This window comes from Primulina tabacum, chromosome 1 (genome assembly GCF_025594145.1).
Source record: "Primulina tabacum isolate GXHZ01 chromosome 1, ASM2559414v2, whole genome shotgun sequence".
Classification (NCBI taxonomy): Eukaryota; Viridiplantae; Streptophyta; class Magnoliopsida; order Lamiales; family Gesneriaceae; genus Primulina; species Primulina tabacum.
The window spans coordinates 10803212-10826310 of record NC_134550.1 but is presented as its reverse complement, the minus strand read 5'-3'; the positions used below and the strand labels follow the sequence as shown (position 1 = coordinate 10826310).

General features: G+C 36.1%; 5 protein-coding genes and 1 pseudogene across 13 annotated transcripts; 3 read left to right on the top strand and 3 right to left on the bottom strand.

Moving 5' to 3' along the window:
* Positions 1-2077: 2077 nt before the first annotated feature.
* On the top strand, positions 2078-2641 carry LOC142504743 (uncharacterized). The gene has a single exon (XM_075617531.1). The coding sequence runs from the start codon at positions 2078-2080 to the stop codon at positions 2639-2641; it is 564 nt and encodes a 187-aa protein (XP_075473646.1).
* A 1044-nt stretch (positions 2642-3685) lies between these two features.
* On the bottom strand, positions 3686-6966 carry LOC142541048 (uncharacterized). 8 transcript variants are annotated; one of them, XM_075647595.1, is made up of 7 exons: positions 6829-6966; positions 6575-6736; positions 6138-6340; positions 5748-5988; positions 4727-4863; positions 4412-4640; positions 3686-3704 (listed from the first exon to the last, which is right to left on the bottom strand). In XM_075647595.1, exons 2-6 carry the CDS (start codon positions 6696-6698, stop codon positions 4413-4415), a joined length of 933 nt encoding a protein of 310 aa, XP_075503710.1. In that variant the 5' UTR covers positions 6699-6736; positions 6829-6966; the 3' UTR covers positions 3686-3704; position 4412. The 8 variants fall into 8 exon arrangements, with proteins under 8 accessions (XP_075503710.1, XP_075503706.1, XP_075503715.1 ...); XM_075647591.1 differs by lacking the exon at positions 3686-3704 and having other exon boundaries at positions 4239-4640; XM_075647600.1 differs by lacking the exon at positions 3686-3704 and having other exon boundaries at positions 4239-4640; positions 6575-6721; positions 6829-6965.
* Positions 6967-7048: 82 nt separating this feature from the next.
* On the top strand, positions 7049-7668 carry LOC142541089 (uncharacterized). Its single transcript, XM_075647655.1, has one exon. It carries the CDS (start codon positions 7180-7182, stop codon positions 7561-7563), a length of 384 nt encoding a protein of 127 aa, XP_075503770.1. The 5' UTR covers positions 7049-7179; the 3' UTR covers positions 7564-7668.
* A 966-nt stretch (positions 7669-8634) lies between these two features.
* LOC142541042 (uncharacterized) lies at positions 8635-10615 on the top strand. The gene is made up of 5 exons (XM_075647580.1): positions 8635-8812; positions 8925-9021; positions 9752-9830; positions 9940-10021; positions 10344-10615. The coding sequence occupies exons 1-5, from the start codon at positions 8780-8782 to the stop codon at positions 10482-10484; spliced, it is 432 nt and encodes a 143-aa protein (XP_075503695.1). The 5' UTR covers positions 8635-8779; the 3' UTR covers positions 10485-10615.
* A 118-nt stretch (positions 10616-10733) lies between these two features.
* On the bottom strand, positions 10734-14580 carry LOC142541033 (putative 26S proteasome non-ATPase regulatory subunit 3; annotated as a pseudogene).
* Positions 14581-20037: 5457 nt separating this feature from the next.
* LOC142541017 (monooxygenase 2-like) lies at positions 20038-22122 on the bottom strand. Of its 2 annotated transcripts, none has more exons than XM_075647559.1 (6): positions 21899-22122; positions 21537-21686; positions 21382-21450; positions 21106-21265; positions 20781-21006; positions 20038-20654 (listed from the first exon to the last, which is right to left on the bottom strand). In XM_075647559.1, the coding sequence occupies exons 1-6, from the start codon at positions 21970-21972 to the stop codon at positions 20134-20136; spliced, it is 1200 nt and encodes a 399-aa protein (XP_075503674.1). In that variant the 5' UTR covers positions 21973-22122; the 3' UTR covers positions 20038-20133. The 2 variants fall into 2 exon arrangements, with proteins under 2 accessions (XP_075503674.1, XP_075503679.1); XM_075647564.1 differs by having other exon boundaries at positions 21382-21409; positions 21899-22120.
* Positions 22123-23099: the final 977 nt, after the last annotated feature.

Here is a 23099-nt window from a genome sequence, read left to right as displayed (position 1 = left end):
TTGTGTCGTTTCTTCATCCTAATGTCCATTCACAGAAACCATTCAAGTTCTTCAATATGTGGGCTCTTAGTGATCGGTTCTTGGACACTGTTAGAGACAATTGGAGGTTCTCGGGGTTTGGTACAGCTCAATGTAGACTCAAAGAGAAGCTGAAAAAATTGAAGAAGCCTCTCACTTTACTGAACAGGAAAGATTTTGGGCATATATCATCTCGTGCTAGTGAAGCAAAATCAAGACTGCAATCTATGCAACAAGATATGTTTCGCACAGGTACTGTTCCTCCTGATTATAAAGTTTGCAAGAGGCAAGCCGATTTATTGCTAGAGGCGGAGCGATCGTTCATTGCTCAAAAAGCTAAGCTCACGTATTTTCAACAAGGAGACAGGTGCACAAAATTCTTCCATGATTTAATTAAAAGAAAAAGCAAGAGAAATGCAATTCTTGCCTTAAAGAACAGTGTCGGTGCTATTATTTCCGAACTAACCCAAATTGCGGATCTGTTTGTTGAGTTTTACACTGGATTACTTGGGAGTAAGATGGACAGAGTGCATGTTGATAGGGAGGTCATTCTTGAGGGACCGTGTGTGTCTACGGATTATTGGGAATCATTAACAGCGAATGTGACATGTGAAGAAATAACACAGGCCTTATTTGATATTGACAATGATAAAGCTCCGGGAGCAGATGGTTTTGGCTCCTTGTTCTTCAAAAAATCTTGGGATATCATTAATGAAGATGTCGTATCAGCTGTGAATGAATTCTTCTCGTCTGGGAGGTTGCTAAAACAGTGGAACCATGCGGTTATTGCTTTAATACCGAAATCAGCGGATGCTTCAATGGTCACAGATTACAGACAGATTTCTTGCTGCACTTGTGTTCTACAAGATTATATCGAAGATACTCTCGAACAGATTGGCAAATGTTGTGGGAAAACTGATTGATGGTGCTCAAGCTGCTTTTATTCGAAGTCACTCAATTGTTGACAACATTCATCTTGCCCAAGAATTATTGAGGAAATACGCCCGTAAACGAGTCTCTCCTCATTGCATCTTGAAAGTTGACATCCAAAAAGCGTATGACACAGTGGATTGGTCGTTTTTGGAAGACATTTTGATCTACTATAATTTTCCGCATAAATTTGTTGGATGGATAATGGAGTGCGTATCAACCACTTCATATTCTATTGCACTCAATGGGCATTTTCATGGACATTTCAAGGGACAGCGAGGGCTTTAGACAAGGTGACCCTCTATCTCCTTTCTTATTTACATTGTGCGTTGAAGTACTCTCTCGTTCTCTTAAGCGAATGTCTAGATCCACACGGTACGGTTACCATCCGAAGTACCTTAACCTTCACATTACTCATTTGGCTTATGAGGATGATTTGTTGCTGTTTTCACGAGGTGATATTGACAGTGTGGGCATGGTTATGAACTGCTTGAATGATTTCGGAGACATGGCGGGTTTGAGGGATAACTTACTGAAATCGAATATCTATATGGCGGGGATAGATGATAGAACAAAACAGGATATTCTTCACATCACTGGATTTACTCCTGGTGTGCTACCTTTTAGATACCTCGGCATCCCACTTGCTGCTAGACAATTGAGATCCTCAGATTACTGTAAACTTGTTGATGCTGTTTCTGTTAAAATCAATTCATGGCCTTGACATTCACTCTCCTATGCGGGGAAGATTGAGCTTATCAGATCTGTGATTCAAGGTATTGAATGTTTTTGGTTAGCCATATTGTCCATCCCTAATTGTGTTATTGGTTCCATTTATTCTGTGTGTCGTAAGTTTGTTTTGCCAACTAAGCACCCTCCAATTGCTTGGGACACTCTTTGTAAGCCGATAGCAGACGGTGGAATGGGTTTGAAAAATCTAAGGGCTTGGAATAAAGCGTTCATTGCTAAAACTCTTTGGAAGATACACTTAAGGAAAGAGAGCCTATGGATCAAATGAGTTAATCATTATTATAGCCACTTTGGGGATGTATGGAATTGGGGATGGCATAAAGATGAATCTCCCTTGATTAAAAAAATTGTTTCGATTCTTGATGAGCTACGTTCAAGAATGGGATCAACAGAAGCAACTATTCGAACTTTGAATTCTTGGTTTGGTAATAATGCTGGCCTCTCCAAGGCATATGAGTGCTTCGCTGATTCACACGGTAAATGGCCATGGAAACCACTGATAAGTCGATCATTCATTCTTCCGAAACACAGATTTACTTTGTGGTTGATGGCTCATGCAAAACTCCTGACTAGAGATCGCTTATCATTTGTTGAAGATAAGTCTTATGTTCTTTGCAACGAGGAACTTGAATCTATAAACCATCTTTTCTTTCAGTGCAAATTCTCGGTTGCACTATGGAAAGAGATCCGCAATTGGCTGGGAATGTCGAAGAACATGGCTTCACCCACGGCTGTTTTGAGGGTGTTTAGAAATTGTTATCGTGGTAATTCGGTGTTATCTAGGATGTGTATAACGGCACTTGCAGCTACTGTTTACAACATTTGGAGCGCACGCAACAGGTGCATTTTTGATGATGATAAGCCGACGATCGAGGACTTGGTGCATAGGATTAAGATTTTTGTTATTCCTACCGTTGTTGATGTATTGAGTGTTGTAGTGTAGTTACGTTTGATTAGTACTTGTGTGTGTCATCTTGGGGATGACCGTTTATTCTGTACTCAAACTTTTTACCTTCTTTTTTTAACGAATTTACTTCATTAAAAATAAATATTAGCTCATATTTATTTTCAAAATCAATGAAAATATCAAATTAAAGATATATAAACATGACAAACTATTGATTCATCACTATAAAATTTTGCAGCGAGTTTGCAATTTGTTTTAACTATACTAAATTGTGTTTCTTTCTGCTGATTCTTCCCTGCCTTGTTCACTGTTTGAACGGTTCTTTCTACTCCCTTCACTTTTACGCGATCTTTCACCCACAATCTCTGCCAACTTGATTCAAATTAATTTGAATTCTTACTCGGTCTTCCTAATGTCAATTGGCCTTCTTGGCCAATGAAAGTTTGTTTCAATCGCCGAATCAAAATTCAGTAGGGCTTTTCTTCAAAATTTAATGGGCTTACCATATTGAGCCCAACACTTATTTTTAGCACAAACATTCGGTTTTGATAGCAAAACCCCTTTAACGCGCTCTGTTTTTTCTAGGCAAGAACAAGTCTCGTACGAAATATGCATCTTCACTTGCGTTGCAGATATGCAAAGTATTTTGAATGGAATTTCAACCTTGATTGAAATAATACCATTAGAAGTAAGAGTGTATTTTTCGGGTACGTTGTCTATTTCACAAATGAACCAAAGCAACGACCTACAAAACATTTCTAGACCATTAGTTGAAAATTCAAGATAGTTAATAATATCACTTAAATAATAATAATAATTAAGGATCAGAAATGGGATTTCACAAGATATATTATATTAAATAGTAATAAGAAAATGGATAGAATTGGCAGGCTGGAGATATGTGGACTCATTGCATATTGTTCCATGGCGGCAGAATTGACGTGATGCGTAGTTGGTTTGATATGGTTGGAAAGCCCTTTCAGACACTGACCCAGTTTTAACAGGAGATAGCCTGGCCACCCATCTTCAAAATCAAGAGGAGTCTTCTGAATTCGGATAACAAATGGGGCACATTATTTTTCAGAACATGCTCACCAGCCTGCATCCATTATGACAACGCTACAAGTTTGGGCGACCATTTAGCATTCAATGGGAGACTAAGAACTCACAGCCAATTTGTCATGAAAACAAATTGGGTTTCATTATCACAGGCAAAGGCTATGTTTCTCAGGGGGGACTATTCATTGGGCATGGAGCCTGCGCCAAATCAGGCATTGAGGAGCTCTTGCCCAATGCTCAATGCATGGTATATGTTACACCAGGTGAAAATCACCAGGTGTAGCGCATCCTTTCCCGTTATCACAAGTATATTCTAGAAGAATGAAGGGGGCTGCGCATGGGAAGAGAGGGGAAAAATAGGAGCAGAGTGATTGCTGAGAGTCGGGTCATTATTTTCAATTGAGTGATACTAGTTGAGCTAGGGATGCGAATATTTCCTTTGTACGGAGATTGTAACATTTATCATTTTCGTTCCTACCATCAATATTTAACTTTCATTTCTGTTTTCGTGTGTGTCAGCTGTATTTTTCTGCTATCTTTCTCTAATATATTGTGGCCTTAAGAACCAGTGAGCTATATCACACAATCACTTGCTGAGATCATGCATCAAAATGATCAAAGTTATTGTACATCTCAATCTAGGTCTACTTATACATGAAAACCAAAAAAAAGGGCATGCTCCGGCTTTAAAAGGATTTGTAGGTTTCCATGATACAAAGTACAGTAGTTTCAATGACACAGTAGTACCTTAATCTGGCAAAGCTGTTCCTCTCTCAAGATTGTTCTTGATCTCCAATGTGTATTTGCCAAAGGCACGTTCAATCTTTTTATTGAAGTGCTCATTTCGGTCATTAATTGAGTCGATATCCTTTTCTTCCCGGAACTTTCTCCTCCTGCTGAAGGACCGTGACTTCTCTTCCCTGTCCTTGAGTTCCTTGACCATTCTGTCAATCTTTTCCTCCGAGATCTTTGGTGCCTGAAAAATGAAAATAAAATGAGAATCTCTCCAGACAGGTCACAAAAGTAAACAGAACTCAACTCAAAACATATGCTGATGATTACTTTTCCGTATTGTAGACTTGAAGCCTCTCGGTAGAACTCTGGATCAGCTTCTTTCATTCTGTTGTACTCGTCAAGATCTACGTCAATATTCTTTGTCCTTTTCTTGTATGCATCGTACAAAGTTCTATGATTAAAAACTGTGAAAGACATCATGAGGTCAATTGTATGAAGAAACACAACGTTGAGGGTAAGGCCATCAACCTGGTGGCCCTCAGAAACACCAGCAACTCACAATTCCGTGAATAGAAGAAAAGGGAAAACATATAAACTAACAGAAGATGTAGAATATAATCACTGTTCAAAGTTTATTCTAAAATTCAGTATCATAGTCATCGTTTCCTAGTTTTCCATGGAAAGTGACAGTTGTAATTTCCTATTGAGCATGTTTCCGACATAGTTGTTTCATAATTGTTAAAACTGTCACCAAGATGCAGAACACAGCAAACAAGAGGGCAAAAATGCTAAAGCTCTGAAAAACTGGAAAAAAAAAAAAGAGTTTATTGAGCACTTGTTGATGGAAACTCCTATAATTTCTAAATGTTCACAAAACACTGTTTAGAGTTTCTGAAATTAAACTACTCAAAACTTGGCCGGAATAAAAAATTTATTCCACGGCTACACTCTACAGTGCAGTTTTCCTAATATATAGATGGCATGGTTTTGGCGAATAAAACATCTTCAGTGTAAAGCGCGAGCAGGATGGGTAGCGCTAAAATATTGCCACTAATTGAAAATTCATATAATGTTTTTTTATCCAACTGAAGGTATGATGAGCATTTAGGCATTCCAATCAATGGAAACATGTCATATTGCCATCTAAAGATTCCAATGAACTCATAAATTCAGGTTCCAAACAGCATGGCTATGTCATATGTGAACATATTGATAACTAAATTAACCATACTCCAGAAATAAATATAAGAACAGCCTGGTAAGCAAAAATCATGTCAACAGCAGCAGTGCATCAAATAGAGGTAACGCTTAGAAAGAAAAACAAACAAAGAAAAGATTGGCAACTTACCATCCCAACCAGCCGGAGCAGGGTCCTTCTCCCATTTCTTATACTTTGTCTCTGCCATATCTTGTGTATCCAGCATATATGCTTTACTCATATCTAAGCCATTGGAGTCTAGAAGTTTTCCAATTTTCTTCTTCCTCTCCTCCAACCATTTTTGCTTGGAAATGCCTCTAGACTCCGTTGGGGCTTCTGATTTTTTCTTCTCTGCGACCATAGCAGTCTGATTGGCTTTTCTTGCCTCATTCTATATAGACAAAGGAAAGATATATTGGAAACGGTAAATTACAGACTATTAGGTCAAAGAACTGATGAAAGAATAATCTTTATCTGCATCAATCCCAAAATGTATGCATAAAGAAAACAGACTGTTTACGATTTACATTGGATCCTCACCATTTTCAACCTCAAGTCAAATAACTTTTTCTGCCTTCCTGTAAGATTACCAGCCAATTCATTTGCGGCGTCGTCATCATCGTCACCACCAGACTCCCCATCAGAATGATCCTCACCGACATCTCTTTCATCATCAGATGCTACTGTCTTACTCTGCTTAGCGACCACATATGGCCGTGCGTGGTCATCATCAGCTTGTAACCCTATGAAGATACATGAACAGCAGTTAAATACACCGTGATACACCGTATCTTTACAGACATTTATTGTAACATACCACATTAATATCAACATCATAAGTTCAACAAGCATCAGCAAATTGCACGTAAATATTCGTAAATTCAACCCACAAAGTGATAATATTTCTTCGATCAGTCCTATTTACCTCAGCCAAAATAATCTTGAAGAAACATTGACTAAGTTATTCAGAAGCCTACCTGCATCAGCGCCTACCATCTTTTTCTTTACTTCAGCAATAAACTTGAAGCAAAAATCACCACATTCATGATAAGGGTTTGATGCATTTCTGCAATCTGGATGCACCCTCCCTTCTTCCGCCATCGTTTTTCACTATCTCCCGGAAACTAATACAAGGATCCCTGAATCACAAATATACACACAAAAATACCTAGAAAAAAAAGTATAATAATAGAAAAAATAACGCCAGCAAAAGAAAAATCAACCTACGTACAAGAAATTTCAGGTCTTGAAAAATTCAAATCAGAAGTGAAAACGTCAGCCGCGAACCAGTGAGCAGTCGAGAAGAAGAAAGTTCAGGCTTGTATGAGTTGGGAATATGGACGACAAGAAGTAGAAGGGGATTTTCGCTCTCCCCGTGAATATAGATTTCGGGTAACTCGTATTGGGCCAAAAAGATGTCATACAGGAATATGGGCCCAACTCAATTAGACCAAAGCCCAAAAGAGCTTAATTTTTACCCCTTGACCGTCGAATTCTAAATGGCAACTTCTAAAAACCCTAGCGAAGTAACTTTCTTCCTAGACAAATTGCAGAACACACTCGCGTCTCACGAAACCAAACCATGGTAGCTGGAAGATTCAAAGAGCTGCTGAAGAAATACGGTAAAGTGGGATTGGGAGTGCATTTCTCGATTTCCGCTGCGTCAATCAGTGGGCTGTACGTCGCCATTAAAAGCAACGTCGATGTGGAATCAATGCTGGAAAAAGTGGGCATGCCTGGAGTGTCCAAGGAGAAGAAGGTCGAAGAAGCTCCTGAAATGGGTTCTGATTCAGGGAAGGTGAGGAATCGGACGGCAGAGCTGGCATCATCGAGTGGCGGCGCGTTGGCTTTAGCTCTGCTGATTAATAAGGCGCTGTTTCCAGTCAGGGTCCCGATCACGTTGGCACTCACCCCGCCTGTGGCTAGATTTCTGGCGAGGCGCAATTTGATCAAGAACGGTGTTTGATTGATTGATTGATTACCTTTTTCTAAAATTTCTTTTTGTGATTTTGAAGGGTAAAAGGCATTGTTGCCTCACATTTTGTATGAATGAATAACCTCATTTTCTTGATGCTCTGTTTTTCTCATAACGAAGGGTTTTGAGCGAAAATAATGAATGCGCTTTCGATCATCCTTCCACACAATTGGAAAGATTTAGTTAGGACCAAGGTGTTATAAAAAACTTGAAGCCCACTAAGTGCAGATGTCTAGCTCAAGTTTTTAACGATTTTTTTAGTTTAATTGTAATTATCTCAAACTAATAAATAAATAAAATAATATATAAATATGATAAATTTAAGTTTGATGATAAAAATCTCAAAATTACGATTTTTATTTGTTTTGTAATTAAATCACATTAAAAATGTTAAATATTTATCAAATCATTATCAGACATGTTTAATCATATTAAAATTAAAAAATAAACATCTAAATTATAAATTTAATTTATTATTTCAAAATAAAAAAGCATACCTTCAAAATAAAAAAAATTAAAAATAAATATATGTGATTAATTGTGTTTAAGTACACTTAATTAAGCGTCTTAATTACGTTTAATTCAGTGAAACTATAGTTTAACCGTTTTTTTTACGTTTTCTCAGAAGCGGAGTGTTTTTGTCGAGCTTCAAACTTAAGTGCACTTAAGCGGAGCTTAAACAGACTTTTTAAATACTAATTAGGACACTAGTTCGATTTGTTTCGGAGAATAAATTAATTAAAAATGCTTTTATTTCGTGCGAATTTGAAATCTTGATTGAAGATTTGGATTTTTCCATACAAATATACTCTCTAACAGAGGATTTAGATTATTGAGTAAATTTTTTGTAGCAATTATGAATTTGTCTTACATTAATTTCATATTATATTATTAATAGCCTAAGTTTTATAACTGTAATTTCAATAAATAGGACAATTTCATACTTGGTTGATTTTTAATTGAATAGATAAATATATGTATTTAATTTAATATTTTTTTTAGTTTTTTAAATAATAAATGAAGACACGAGATATATTATCGTATTCGATTGTCCAAAATGAGGTCCACTCTCCGGTATAGATTTAATTTGAAATCCTAATTAAGTCTTTCCGTCCAAACATAGCTTTAACCTTTTCAGTTGGAGCATTTGCTGTCTCGCGTGATCACTCCATTTCCATTGAACAATAGGACCTAATTCATCGCAGAAATGATTGTCTGCGTCGCCGTCGTCGGTCACCAGGTACTACGCCGTACTTATTCATTCGATTTGTCTTTGGCTCTCGTGAATGATGAACATCAAAATAATGATTTTCGTGACTGTTGGTCGATTTCATTTTTGTGCTTAATGGCAGAACAATCCGTTGTACATTCAGAGTTTTACTGATGCAGATGATGCGCTCAAGCTTCATCACATTGTTCATTGTTCTCTTGACGTCGTCGATGAACGAGGTGGATTTCTTTGCTCAATCTTTTCGATTCTGCTTAATTTTTCAGGTCAAACATGTTATTACTGGTCAAAGATAGGCCAAACCTGTAATTTTCTGATTTCAGCTGCCAGTCAGTGTAGAGATGGCGATTAAGAGGAACATACGAGTCGATTTGCATTTGAAACCCTAAATTGTATTGCAAGTGGTAATTTTTTGAAGCTATCAAAGAGCATTATTAGATTCAAGTAGGAATTAACAGATGTCAAATCTATTGAGTAAAGATTGAAGTAGTGAACAAGGTTGAGTTTCTCTAATTGCTTTGTGTCCGAGCTTAAGACAATTAGGATTTATCATTTTTCTTGAAGGAAGTTCGAATGGTAATTTCATGTACCAACCTTTATCTTTCAAATAAATGTGAAACATTTTTGTATAAGTGACCGAATTGAGATGAGAATTCTGAAATGACGATGATGCAGCCTAAAACTACTTGGCATTAAGTTACTGCAATGGACTTGACCCTTCTTAGATCGCTGCAGAGGCTGGCCCTGCCCTCGATTGAAAACAATGCAGCTCCCAAATACAATATGAGACCTTGTGAATATTTGTTAAAAAAAATCTTTGGATTTGACTCAGTTTATTGGGGTGTTTGCTTAAAGGAAATTATAACCTTTTTTCACTCCATTTGACCTCTTACATGTTTTATCATGGTTGAAATGGATATTTCTCTTCGTTGACTTCTGTTTTTACCTCAGTGAACAATCCAAAAAAGGCTGCCCCTACACTAAATGAGACATTTCTTGGTTTGCTGTATCCAACCGAAAACTACAAAGTGTGAGTGTGAAGTTCCTTCTTTCTCTGATAGCGAGTGAAAACATGATGCGGGTGTATTTCTTCTTGTGCCTTGCAAGTGCTTCTGTAGCTCATGATGTGATGCTCTCAGGTATGGTTACCTGACCAATACAAAGGTGAAGTTCATTCTGGTGACAACAGATCTCGGTGTCCGGGATGCAGATGTGAGAAATGTAAGTGTTGCCTGCAATGCAGAGATTATCCGCAAACACTATTCTTCATTTAATTGCATCACAGCAGCGTGCACGTTGTTTAGAAAACAAATTTAAATAAAATCTCAAAATTTCTCTAAATTCGGATAACTAACTCTTTCTGTTGGTCTGTAGAAAATCATATAAAACCGGAACATCTTTGTTGTCCTCAGTTATTACATTGAAGTTCTAATACCTTTGACTGATTTGAGAATTTTATACTGAAATCGTTTTATTACTGCAATTGAAGTTCAGTATCCATGATATGTCAGCAAATTTATGTTTGGCATGAAAATTGGTGCAGTTTTTCAGGAGATTCCATACAGCTTATGTTGATGCAGTCTCAAATTCATTTCACGTCCCGGGTAAAAAGATAACTTCCAAAATATTTGCTGAAAGAGTCGGTACAATTGTCAAATCATTCGGAACAAGTGCTGCTGGTTGAAATGCAGCTGCTTGCTTTTCTCCTATCCTGAAGCTTTTTCTATTCCTACGCTCTCGGTTTCATTTGGTACACTTACAATAGAATCACATCTCAGTTTCAGGATAAATACAGCTTATATTGGATAAACACAATTGAATACTCCATGTATGCCAACTGAATCAAGTTTGTCGTTATTTGAGTATTTAGTTGATATTTCTTCCAGTAAGTTGAGGCATGTATCTCATCCGTGTGTTACTGGGGAGAAAATACTAAAGTTAAACTTTGAGAAATAAATCTTGCCGTTTGAGATCATAAAAAGTGACGTACTTTGGTGATAGAAAAACAGGACTACGGTGTAAAAGAAATAACAAAAATCTGACCCTAAACATGCACTTGGATGACAATAAATAGCGAATGTAAAAGGCTACAGAAACATGTAACGCCATCTTCTGAGAAAACGAAATATCCTTGAAAGAATTTTCAATTTGATTGCGAGAACCTTATTATCTTCAAAATTCATCCTCATCCTCCTCAGCTATGTGTTTAGCAAGTTCTTGCTCTTGCTGATGCCTTTCTCTTCTCTTCTCCGCGCTTTCCTTTTCCTTGTGAGAATTAGGTGGAAATCGAAGGGCACGAACTGCTTCATTGTGCATATTCAGGCAGAAAGCAATTCTTGAGTTAAATGCGATTTGAGGCTCGTTTGTAGAGTAAATATCCCCAGTCTCCTTTGATACCATCCATCCATTAACATGATCCAATGTAGCTTCAATTGCACCATCTCGAATTGCTTTAGATATGATGCTTTCTGCATCAGCAACAGGATTTGGAGAATCCAAACTAAGCTTCTTAGCTACATCAGTAAGTGAGATCTTCGAGTACGAGATGCTAATGTTGCGTAAACCTGTCCTTATAACATTGTGACGTAGGCGAACAATTAAGTTGTTTGTTCGATCAGAACTGAAGATGCTGGCAAATTTCTCAGCCACGGTTTTGAACAGCCCCAAATCTCCAATTCGGACAGCCTGGATCCCATGGATAATAAGTTAGTATCAACTTAGACTAGGATAAAAATATGTAACCAGTTCAGAGCATTTTTTAAAAGTATTTTGCTACCACCATGCCCACACAGTAAGAAACATATAGCTAAACGTGAGATAAATGCCAGTCAGTTAGGCGTGTAACACTAGTACCAAGAGCCTCACACTTACGTTTGTAAGCTCAAAGTAAGGCCTCAGAGCTTTTTCCATTCCTTTCTGCATAAAAACTGTCCTTTCCGGGATCTCTCCAAGCAGTAATCGAACAATCACAGCCCACTTGTTGCATTGAATTCGGAAACCAAAAGCAGAACGTGGAGCTTTCCTAGCAGCTTGGAGGAGTGACTCTTTAGCATCAGTGTACTCTAACTGAATTGTTCTGATCTTTCCCAAGTAAAAGAGGTACCGACAAAACTGAAGATACAGGCATGGTCAGAACAGATCACAGAGACACCACTTCAACTAATATATTCTGTGTCTGGAACATTTTGAAAGGAAAACTGCAACGCTTGAAAGAAAACCTGAGAGAAATTATGCATTGAACATATTTTGCTTTCACAAATTAATCAGAACTAAAATATCAAAGCATTTTCAGTATCAAATCATGCTACGGATCTTAGAACAGCTTATAATGACATAAACTAAGCTCATATTACAAATATAACTTCTGAAAGATAATATTATTTCTGGGGCAATATTTTGATGAGGTTGAGAAGTTTTGATACTCCCATACCTAATAATATAGTTCCTCATTTTCCTGCTCCTTCTATACTACCTACCTATTGTTGTTCGGATCTACAACGTTCTAGGGGCTTTAAGTCATTACATTTTAACACAATTTAATTCACAGAGTCTCTGCAATCAAGTTATTCTTGCCTGCTAAGTATCAATATTTACATATTCCAGGCTTAAATAACGATATACATGAACCAGAGAATAAGTCATCTCAATCTAAACGTGACAAATAGTCCAACATTGACAAGCATACAGTTTATTAGAGCAGTATTTTAGAGTTGCCTGCTGATTTGAGTGAGCTTCAAAACGAGGAGCCTTTGATCTCAGCTTTTCCGCTTGATCATATAAGTTGTAATGGAGATAATTCCTCAGTAACAGATTCAGAAGTGTTTCCTGTATTGTGGCATTGTTATTCCATAAATCATTAAAGGCGCAACCAAGTCAACAAACTAATTGCTCTTCCAATATAAAACAAACCTGCCCCAGCTCGTCGTGGCGCAAAGTAGCAGTTCGGTGCAAAGAATGTAGATTACTGTTAAAAGATCAAAGTTTCAATCAGAGCATAAGTTGATAATGAAACACACTAAAACTAGCACACAATCAAACATATAGCATCTCAATTCATTAGTTCATTTGTACATAAGTTGATTCAGCAATTTCAAGTTCATGCATTGCCCAAAGTGGAGGCACCACCGCTGCTGCCAAAAAATTAAACTAGAAGACACATGACCTACCCACGTATTTCAGCTAGATCACCAATAAGTTCATAGCTTAAAGAGTAGTAAAAGTACAGCCTGGAGGCTAAGACGTCAACAGTTCGCCTGTTGAAGTTCTTCAGACGTGCAATGCTTGCAGAAGAACAAGCCTTGGCCTAAAGAGACATATAATCATCAATTTCAAGACATACTTTAAAAACACAAGCCTTCGAAGTAAGTTAATCATTTCAAGTAAGTTAATCATACACAGCCATACCTCAGCGTATCTCTTCTTATCAAGCAGAAATATCAGAACAAGCAGATAGCAATAGATCTCAATCTCCGGTAAGGAGTGTTTTGCAGGGGCTTGATTAGCAGATGTTGCGGAGTCAACTTCCATATCATGCTCATCATCCTATATGAATAAATTCATGAAAAGAAGTACCATGCACACATTCTACCCCTTTCAATTTGTGACTGCAGCACAAAATACTTGTCTCAAATCCATGGATGGTTTCATTAATTTTTTTGTTTCTAAACAACTAACAAGACCATAGCCGTGGCAAGTCTAGAATTCGGAAAACATAATAAGTGGCAAATAGGCAAAAATATGGAGTAAAGTATGAAGCTTCAATTATTCCACTCAGGATCAACAATGAACTACTTTAACCCCGAAATTTCAGCAATTAGAATAAGACACCGTACATCACAGAATGATTCATTCCCATTTAAAAAATCATTCGAAGAATCACTTTTAAATCAGCGTAAACACAAAAGTTTTAACAGCTATATGGATATAAATATTCGCTTGGGACTCCAACTTGCTTTTCACCTTAGTGAGGTACGAAGACAGCCGTGAATTCACCTCCGATCCAGGGACAAGCACATAATTGAGAAATGCTGAGAGAACAGAATCATTGAGCTTCTTTCTGAGCTGATAGTCCATCGAACTGCCCTTACAACTCTTCTAACCTCACGTGAAAATGCTCCGGTCTCAATCAAAGCTGCAATGTCCTTTAAATCTGAAAGATGACACCCACAAAAATGTTAAAAAAAACCCCCAAAATGCCAAGAGAATATACAATCACGTAAAAAAAAATACTTACGCTGGAGGGTGGAGCGAGAATCGCTGGAATAGGAATTGGAAGGGGCGGGATGCTGCTCATGCATCTCGACATCTTGTGTCATTTTTGTAAAAATCTGAGATAGAAATGCAAAAATAATTGACATGTAATAAATTATACAAGTAAAAGCTGGAAACTCCATCTCTTCTCCGTTTACTTCGATCTGCCAGGACTGATCAATGTTTACCTGAAATTGGAAGAAATGGAGATTCTTGATCTGGAACAAAGGGAAAAGCTGCAGCCTTCGATTACTTTCTTCGGCTGCAAGTCAGTAGGCAAAAATGGTCATTTAAAAAAAAAAACAAAAAGGAAAATCGAGGGTGTACAAAACATGCGAAAAAGGGGAAGATGAATCGGAACCTGGGATCGTTGAATTTATCGAGAAATAAGAAGAAAAATCCTAAAATCGTGAGCTCCTTTCCTTTGCCCAGTGCCTTTTCCAAATTTCTACGACTACGAGCAATATGTAAGGTTTTATGAGCATAAATTTTAGCATAATCGTTTATGTTTTTAGGCTTGTGGTCCATTTAACCCTACTCTATGTCACTTGGCTACTATGCTATTGATTATATATATTTGTGTTCCTTTCTTGATGAATTTAAATTACATTATGTTAGGATATAATTTTGGCACGTAAGTCGACATATGTCGTTGTAACAGGCATTGGAATTAAAATTGAACAATGTAAAAGTTAAAACTAGAGTTGAATTTGTTTCTTTAAGACGAATTTTTCCTACACATTTTGTTTATGCAATACGATGATCGTCTTTTGTTATACAAAACTTATGCTTTGTGATAGGTCATAGGAACACTCCAAATCACGAAAAGGAGCTAATGAAATATGTTTTTAGAACTATCTTCTATGACAATATGAAAAATAGGCTCAAAAATATGAATTTGAGTTTTTTTTTTTATGCTATATGATTTTATGGATGTCTAAAAAAATTTGCAAAACATAGGGATTATATGTATGGAAAGTTGTGTGCTTTTATGAATGATCACAACTTTTTTATATCATGAGACACATATGATAAGTTTTGTCATTTGGTTCATTGTTTTTCATGGTATTCACGAGGCCAGAGCTGTATCTTATGAAAGGCAAAAGAGGCCACCGCCTCGGGGTCAAGCCTTGAGGAGACTCAAAATTTTTATTATTATTATAATTATATGTTGAGTTGATATCACAGTAAAAAAAAATTAGATCATCATTAAATAAAAAGATCAATTTGCATATTTTTGTTAATAATTGATTAAGCTCGATTTTCTCTCAAGTTCGGTTTGAACAATTTAAAGAATATCAATAAAGTTTTGGGTTTTGTTGAATTCGAAAAAATTAAAGAGTGAGCATTTAACTAGTTTGATGAAGTATTCTATGGAGCTTCAATAATCTTGAGTCACAAGGAGCTTCAATAATCTTGAGTCACAATGGGCATTTATACATTAACTACAGTGAGTTGTCATCAAAGTTGATGGTCATAAGATGTTATTCAACAAATCAATAAAACCAAATGATATTCTACGGAGTTTGACGACACTGAATAATTTATTTTCAAATACTTATATTTTTTTATGATATTGAATGGTTTATTCTCGAATACTAATGTAGTCCGTAAGATTTTTTTTACATATGTCACTCACAACTCATCAGCAGAAAATAAGCTTCTCGAAATTGAAGTTAATCAAAAAATATTCGTAATCAACAATGTCATATGAAAGACTAAATGAGCTAACAATGTTGTAGAATGATAAAGAAATAATCCGACAACTGAACCATACCGATTTGATAAATATTTTCATGTTTAAAACAAATAGACGTTGCGAACTTTTACGATTATTTTCCGCAATAAGAGAGCATTTTTCTACTTTTCGCCTCAGGCTCCATCGAATACATGTACGACTCTGCACTAGGCGTCCATGTCTCTGACAATGGCATCCACACGACCGCGTGATGCCACGTGGCATTGCCACGCAAGCAAAATTTGTGCACGTTGCACACACGCCACCCCTTGTCATGTCAATGTGGAACTAGGTGGCAATTACTAAAAAATAATTTAGGATCCAATTTAAGAACTCATTTGGCTCAAAGTTCAAAACAAACCGAAACGGTTATGAATCTCAAACCAACAAATCAAATCACCAAAGACTTATAATTACTAATATATAAAATACTTAAATACCTCGTAATAATCATTTGATGTGTCAGTGTACCACCGAAATTTATTTTCAAATTTACCGCTGCATATTTCTTATGTTAACTTGGCGTTAGATTATTTGGAATATTCTTCATATATTTCTCCATCTTCTGTTTGTTTTTTCTCCAATTTATCCCTTTTTTTTTAAATCAAAACTCGCATGTTATTTTCTATATTATAGTTTTAATTTTTTTTAATATTTCTTTTTTCAAATAACTCAATCATGCGAGTAGGTGGAAACCACATACAATGAATGGTTACTCTTATTTAGAATGCAAAAGCCAAGCCTATTTCTATACAATCTAAAAGTGAGAAAAAGTCACACAAACTAACACATCTCCATATATCTCCTTATCGGGGCATTTAAAGGAAATTAATATTTTGAAATTATATGACAAAAATATAGATTAAAACAAACGGATCAATTTCAAGATTTATTGAATGAATATCACTTGAATTATCTATTGAATATTAATTGGGCAAAAGCCCATTTTCCAACAACAACAAAATTTATGGGTTACATTTCAAAGTAACAAAGACAATTTCTCTCAAAATTTGTAGCTGTTGCTGCTGTTAATCAAGTTTGCCACAATCAAAAGCAGGCTTCTTAAAGAAAAAGACACCCAAGAACTTGGCCAATATATGGTCTCTGATAAAACTCAACACAACCACATCCCACATCTGCACTAAACCTTACATATATACTGACCAAACAAGATCAATGCTCCTTCATCTCCTCTACTTGGCATAATTTTCCAACCCTCATTGGATTCTTTCCCACATCAGATTCCAAGAATGTCTAAATCTTATGGGGGCGTAGTCGAGATTTGTTGCATCGGTTTCTTTGATCACACTTCTGATCTTATCAGGAACTTTTCCAATGGTGGTGACGATATGCTATTTCAACTTCATTCGATCTCGACTATTTCCTTGTCTGCACCATTGTTTTGGAAAATATAATCTCAGAAAACCACCAAGAAACAAAAGTCAAGCATTGATTTTAATTTGAAAGATCATTGGTATGCATATCACACCTTGAGGGAGACGAAAGGAGTAAACGCTGTGATCATCACATGGTATGAACCAAATCTGACACCCTTTCCGAAGAATAGTGAAGGATCGTGTGTCGGCACCTTCGAGGTGCTTCAAACACAATATTCTCAATGAGCTGCAATAGCTCGTGTTCTAAGAATATGTACATCGATGAATTAGATCGAGATTGGTTTCAAACCAAGCGAAAAACACTCGAAGTAATCATTCGTTAAGAAAAACTGATATAATTTAAATGCTTTTAGCTTGTGTAAACTGATCGACTGAAATACGGGGAATCAGTTGTGGCTTCTATTAGTTCAGCTATGAACTTAAATGAACTGATATCAGCTGAACTGATCGAATCAGTTTAAAGCACAGTTAATACACAAGATATTTTTATGGATGTTCGGAGACTTCAACTGCTCCTACGTCACACTTTCTACCACCTCGGGTAGGTTCCACTAGAAGACTTTGATTTATACAACACCTTGTACAAACCCACCCAGCTTAGGACTTACCCACTGTCTAACCGAACTCCTAGTCTAGACTGAAGATATCACCACCCAGCTTAAAGAGTAAAGTAATATAAAGTTTTCCATCGTTCACAGATTTGCCCGAGTTGGTAGGATATATGAGTATTAGGATAATGATCACGAGTTCGATTCTTCCTACCAACATATTCTCAGACGAGCCTATTGTACATGACGTGTACAATGTCGTTTGCCTGGATAACGTAATTGTATAATATCGTATAGTTTCATCACATAGTATGCATCATGTGAGCACCGCTGAAATGATGTTCACCTATTGGATTTACAATTTCATCAGATGTAATAGGTGGATGTAACATCAACGGCAACTGCAGGCTCTTACATCAAAAGGGTCCACTTCACAGGCTTACTCACGAGTATGCATTTGCCATAATTGCGAAATTTGAATATTGTCGTATACGTCGGCAAACTTTCAGGTACACGATGAATTTTGATTGAATAAATACTTTCTACATGAACTTTCGTTAATGACTGGAGTGATACCACATTTTAGCTTAACATGGTCTTAAATTTGGAACTAATTTTGAAGTTTTCGAATTTCTTCCTTTATATTATACATTTAGCTTATAATTAGAAATTTGTTCATATATATGATGTATACTCATTGTGATATTAATATGATATACATATTAATTAATTTAGTACTTATTTCGTACAAAAAAATATTTCTTTCATATTTATTATTAAAAACTAAGTAATTTAACAAAATGTTCAATTTCAAATCTCGATGATTTATGAAAGTTTTTTTTTATAAAATTTAATCAATTATATATCATTTTTATATATAATTTTTTTCCTTTTCACCTTTCAAGCAAATATATATAATTTTTTTCCTTTTCACCTTTCAAGCAAAATGGGAGTTGGGTAAAGCAAACTCTTTCAATTTATATTAAAATTTTAATTATAACTTTTATTTATTTTTTGATATTGTTATAAGAGATAAACTTTAGCACAACATAATCTTAATATAAACAGTAGAAACATAACTTAAGCGGTTATACAATCCCATCAAACTAGAACAGATCTTATACAAGCATATCGTATAATCCATAAAACCAAATAACAACTGAAAATAAACCTCCTCTATGTACAACTGGTTCTCCTAGCCATTGTCATGTCCATCTAGTCTGTCTAATAAGGATTTGAGCGACAAATCGTCCCGTACATAAAGCAAGAGTATGCAAACTTATATACAATACGTGACTCGTGAACTAATAGTCTGGGATCAAGTCTAGGATCTCATGCTCAGTCTAAGTCTAAACGGCATGATGTGTAGCCACTAACATAAGCTGTAGCTAAAACACTAATCATCAAGACATGTACCTAGAATGTCCTAATTCATCGGATCTCCAAGAATCAAGAGAGAAAGTTAAATGGTGTGAAAATTATGAAATCCAAGTTGTCTCTCCGAACTCAGGTTTGGAAGCTCCGAACAGGCCATGCAACTATGTCATGCTCATCTTGACACCTCATTGGACACATGCCTTCGGAAGCTCCGATCTGGCCGGAAGTTCCGAACTGAGCATCGGCAGTTCCGATCTCAACTTCGGTGGTTCCGAACAAGCTGCTGAATAATTACTCCATTTTGTTCAATAATTAACACCATAATCATGTTTAAACTGATACTTTATCCATAACTAAGACTGGATCATTATATTTATTATTTTCAAAAATCATGTAAAAAATATTATAAATTTAGATTAATTATATAACGATAAAAATATACGGAAAGAGATAGATTTACGTTATAAATATGACTTATTTATCGTCTTTAAAATTTACTACAATTTTTTAGTTTACAATATTTTATCAACACTTTTGATACCTAAAATTTAGTGAGCACCACAAAATTACTCCATACTTGGTCAAAATTATATTTCTATTTAAAAGTTATGGATTAAAAAAATAAGAAAAAAATATTTGTTTATTTATTAGATGTCATGATTGTATCTAAATTATATTTTCATTATACTCTCTTCGAAGTCACCAAATTATTTTATTATTATTTTATACAAAATAATGGAAGTCTACGACCAATAGTATATTAGATGAGCTACATCATTTTTCATGAGATATAAAACACAAGTTCTAAGCTTGTTGTCAATATGGCTTCCAATGATTTTTATCTATGTGATTAACATTTTTGAAGCATGTGATTTATTGAGCATGTTTATAACAATGTTTGTATACTGCCATGGTAAATACTCGAGCTTTTAACAATCAAAACAAGACATCATAATTTCCTGAGGATGTTTATTGGTTACATTTCAAAGAAAGACGACTTTTATCGAACGTTGTTGCTGCTAATTAAGTAAGTTTGCCGCAATCAAAAGCAGCCTTCTTAAGGAAAAGGCCAGCCAAGAACTTAGCCAATACACGGTCTCTAATAAAATTCAACACAGCCCCATCCCATATGTGTATTGAACCTGACACATATGCTGACCAAACAAGATCAATGCTTCTCCATCTCCTCTCCTTGGAATAATTTTCCAACCCTTTTCGGATTCTTTGCTGCTCATTCTCTCGGGGTTCTCCTCTCAAGGCGGCGGCTAGAACCCTGGCCAAAACGATACTGTCTTCAAGTGCCAAACAACCCCCTTGGGCTAAATCAGGAGTCATAGGATGAAACGCGTCGCCGGCAACACAAACATTTTGTTTGCTTATGTTTCCCCACAGCAGATTCCAAGGATGTCTAAATCTTATGGGGGCATATTCCAGATTTTTTGCATCAGTTTCTTCAATCAAGCTTCTGATCTTATCAGGAACTTTTCCAAGAGTGTTCATGATATGTTGTTTCAGCTTCAGTCGATCCTCCACTATTTCTTTGTCTGCACCATATTTTTTGGGAAGTACAATTTCAGAAAACGAACGAGAAACAAAAGAAATTGCTTTCAAGGTTTATTAACTTCAAGCTTAAATTTTCATTTGAAAGAACATTTGTATACATATTACACCTTGAGGGAGACGAAAGGAGTAAAACCAGTAAATGATGTGATCATCACATGGTATGACACCAAATTTGACACCCTTTCCGAAGAATAGCATAAGCTTAGGTTCCAATCCATGACCGTTCTTAAATTCTACGAAGCTCCTGACCACTGGTCGGCCTGCAGAAGAAGCTTCACTGAGGCCTAGATATTTTGCCACGATAGAGTTCACTCCATCGCACCCAATCAACACCTACTTACACAAATAACACAGTTTAGTATTTCATTTCATTCTCAGATAGTAGTAACATTTTTGTCGTCCCCCAAGAATGAAAACTAATATGGATCCTACCTTGGCTTTTAGAATGGTACCATCAGCTAGATGTAAAGACTTGAAGCCATCTGAATCTTGAATTTGAACCACTTTGGAGGAATACTTAATTGTCCCCATTGGAAGTTCATTTTCCAGTGTTTCTAGCAGCGTCTTTCTATTAACCACGTACAAGTCACCCCTGCATATCACTACCATTGATATGAACAAAACAAATCTTGCAACAAAGATCACACTCTGACCTGATTGATGGCTTTTAAAATATAATCATTTGACCAGAAAGCCATTAGCCCTTACTCTGACTCTGTGGGGTTAACAGGCATGTCTGCAGTGATATCACCAGAAGTTAAAGATGCAGTCATGATGCTGCACAAGAAGGAAACGAATGATTCTTCAGAGACCAACAAGACAAACAATATGGGCCATTTTGGAAAATTAACACTCGGTTAGACCCAGTAAGCTGTGTGTGTTTTGCACGAAGGATCTGCCCAATGCCACCAAGTGCATCTATTGCTTTCCAAGCATTTGGCCACGTTCCAATAAAGTATCCTGTTGTTCTCAAGGATTCTGCTGATTCCAACACCAAACTCCGGATTCCCAACCTGTGAACAATGAAAACAAATATATAATTTATGTGTTGATGTTGGACAATGTTTTTTTTATGTGACAGATCGAACTACATTCGTTCTCTATTGTTTTTGGTTTGGTTAAATATAGTAAATAAAGGCGATATATTATGTTGAGAAGTTAAACTCCAAATTTTTCTAGAGGCTAGTTCTCTATTCCTAATTTTTTGAATAAATGTCAAAGATACCTGTGAAGCCCCAAGGCTGTTGCCAGGCCAGCAATTCCAGCGCCAACAATCACTACACCCTCCACAGCTTCCATCTTTATTATATCATATTTGAGTCTTACTCTTCCACAATATATATACACTTGAAGTTGGCTCTAATGTCTTTGTTGTCCTTGGATTCATGGTTGGGTAGTAACCATAGGATGGCATGAACAAATCCCCCGATGGGTATGACAACGACACCGTTTGCTGCATGTGACTATCCCGTCCTATTATCCCAATTATTCAATGTTTGATACATGACACCCAGTTGTCCATGGTCCCCAAGTAGTCAGGAATCTTGGTGTCGGCAAAGACTTTTCAGAAAAAGTAGGCAAAACTTTTGAAAAACGTGGTCGGCACAATTTGATAAAATTATAATAAGAAGTTTTCACACGAAAGTTCTATAAACAGAGCTTCATTCCTTCGTTTCAAATCATTTCTTTTTCGAGTTTTCTCTCATCCTATTAGTTTTATAATATTTGTGAGGTGTTTAATTCTCCTATATTAAGAGAATGTGTGTTCTCTTTGGAAACACAGTGAGTGAGTTGTACATCGTAAAATATTATAGTGGAATTCTTTTCATTTTGCCCGTGGTTTTTACCCTAATAATTTTTAGGGATTTTCCACGTAAATCTCGGTGTCCAATTTATTCTTTATTTTCGGGATTTATTATCTCAAATTCCGCACGTGGGACCAACACGGCATTTTTTTTTTTTTTTGGACAAAGATTTGGCACTTGATTCCGACTCTTCAAACATTGTTTTCTGTTCAAATTTTAAAACTGATTATTTAGCTAAGAGTAGGTATCTTGTGAGACGGTAGGTCTTTTGTGAAACGGTCTCACGAATCTTTATCTGTGAGATGGGTCAACCCTACCGATATTTACAATAAAAAGTAATACTCTTTCATGGATGACCCAAATAAGATATTAGTCTCACAAAATACGACTCGTGAGACCGTCTCACACAAATTTTTTATTTTAGCTAAATGTCAATTTTTTTTTTCCTCCAATATATTTTTTTAAAAATACAACAATTCGTCTGTGCACATAAATTGGATTTTACTTGCAATCAATAAAATAAATAATATGAGGCAAATATAGTATGAAACTAAGTTTTTATACTTTTTGTATTTTTTTAGAAATTAAATTCAAGAGAAAGAATGTATTGTTTATAGCTTC